This window comes from Mesoplodon densirostris, chromosome 4 (genome assembly GCF_025265405.1).
Source record: "Mesoplodon densirostris isolate mMesDen1 chromosome 4, mMesDen1 primary haplotype, whole genome shotgun sequence".
Lineage (NCBI taxonomy): Eukaryota > Metazoa > Chordata > Mammalia > Artiodactyla > Ziphiidae > Mesoplodon > Mesoplodon densirostris.
This window is the reverse complement of record NC_082664.1, coordinates 57,943,274-57,945,005: the sequence shown is the minus strand read 5'-3', so window position 1 is coordinate 57,945,005 and position 1,732 is coordinate 57,943,274. Positions and strand designations below refer to the sequence as shown.

Here is a 1,732-nt window from a genome sequence, read left to right as displayed (position 1 = left end):
ACATCTCTATCATAAATCTATCTAGCATCTCTCTACCTACTTATCTACCTATCATCTGTCTATCTTTAACTAGGTATTCTTCATATGGAAAGAAGAAAAAAAGATATATATTTTATTAAAACTAACTGCACCTAAACTACCATACTACTTAAAACTGTAAGAACATATTGTTCCCTCAACCAATACTATTCTGCACTATTTAGGAGCTTGACTGCTCTCTTCCAAAACAAAGTGAGCAATCTGCCCGCTGCCTCCCTCCCTACATGTGGGAGGGGCTGCGGGCCTTGGCCCTGGAAGGTGCTCTGCGCTCAGCAACAGCTACAGCCCTGGCCGCGGCTCTCACTCCTGCTCTCTCTACCTCATCTTTCAGAGCCTCCTCATAGAGATCTGCGAAGGCCCTGGGGACGGTATCATTGATCTTGGCCAGAAACTCCAGCACTTTCATCTTGCTGGTTTCAGCGCAGGCTCTCGGGCCCCACAGGAACACATAGCGTGGAGGATCGCTGTTGGGCACCTGGAGGTACGTCAGGTACTTCTGCTGCACGAAATCTTTGATGAGCCCACTGGGCTCCCCAGAGATCGAGTGCCTCCTCCCAGCATACAAACCCAACGCATTGAGGAATTCCCAGAGCTCCTCCTCGGTGGCCCGGTTGCCCTTCGTGAAGATCTTGCTCAGGACAGTTATCAGGAAACAGGCCGTGCGCAGCCCCGACACACCACTCGGATTTCCCTCGCTGGGGAGGCCCAGCTTGCTGAGGGCGTAGGAGTGACTGCTGGGGTCGGCTTCCTTCAGCTCGAGGTCAAAGACCAGCTCCATGTACTCAGAGGCTCTCCTGAGGATCTCAGGGAAGTGCTTCTTGTACTTCCTGTTGACAATCTTCAGCAGTGTAGCCTTCGGGATGGGCTCCTTCGTCTTGTACTTCTCCAGCAGGAACTGCACCAACTCGCAGACATTCCTGGTCAGAGGATCGCTGTAAGTGCTGTGAATGGAAGGTGCTGCCTGGGCGGTACTTGCACTTTTCTCATCTTGGCTCCGGGCACCCTCTTCAGATCCTGGGCATGAAACCCCTGCATCACGAGAGCTAGTGGCTGGGGCTCCCTGAGGCTCCTGGTGAGTGCCAGCAGCAGGGGAGCTCGGGGAAGTACCCCGAGAAACAGAAGCGGGGCAGGAGGGCGACTCTTCTATCTCTGCCACCGCCGCCACCTCAGTGGCCTGGGCACCCTTGAGACTCTGAGTCTCCCCCCGGGCCTGGGGGCGTTTCTCCTGGGCATGGCGCTTCCTCTTCTGGCCCCGAGGCATGATGACAGAGGTCAGGGCCAGCAGGCGGGAGTGTGGGCAGGAAGGCAGGCAACGAGGGCACCCTTGCCGAACAGCAGCTCTCAACAATGGCCGCCACAGCGTGCGTTGGAGGACGTCACATCGCCAAAGCAATCTTGAGAACGAAAAATGGAGCTGGAGGAATCAGGCTCCCTGACTTCAGACTATACTACAAAACTACAGTAATCAAGACAGTATGGTACTGGGACAAAAACAGAAAGATAGATCAATGGAACAGGATAGAAAGCCCAGAGGTAACCCCACACACATATGGTCACCTTATCTTTGATAAAGGAGGCAGGAGTGTACAGTGGAGAAAGGACAGTCTCTTCAATAAGTGGTGCTGGGAAAACTGGATAGGGACATGTAAAAGTATGAGATTAGATCACTCCCTAACACCATACACAAAAATAA

At 53.0% G+C, this 1,732-nt stretch overlaps 1 protein-coding gene across 1 annotated transcript; it reads right to left on the bottom strand.

The window, feature by feature from the left end:
* Positions 1-259: 259 nt before the first annotated feature.
* Positions 260-1,300, bottom strand: LOC132489223 (melanoma-associated antigen B4-like). Its single transcript, XM_060098140.1, has one exon. It carries the CDS (start codon positions 1,298-1,300, stop codon positions 260-262), a length of 1,041 nt encoding a protein of 346 aa, XP_059954123.1.
* Positions 1,301-1,732: the final 432 nt, after the last annotated feature.

Coding starts and splice junctions, on each gene's coding strand:
- LOC132489223 (XM_060098140.1), bottom strand. CDS start 1,300: ATGCCTCGGGGCCAGAAGAGGAAGCGCCATGCCCAGGAGAAACGCCCC.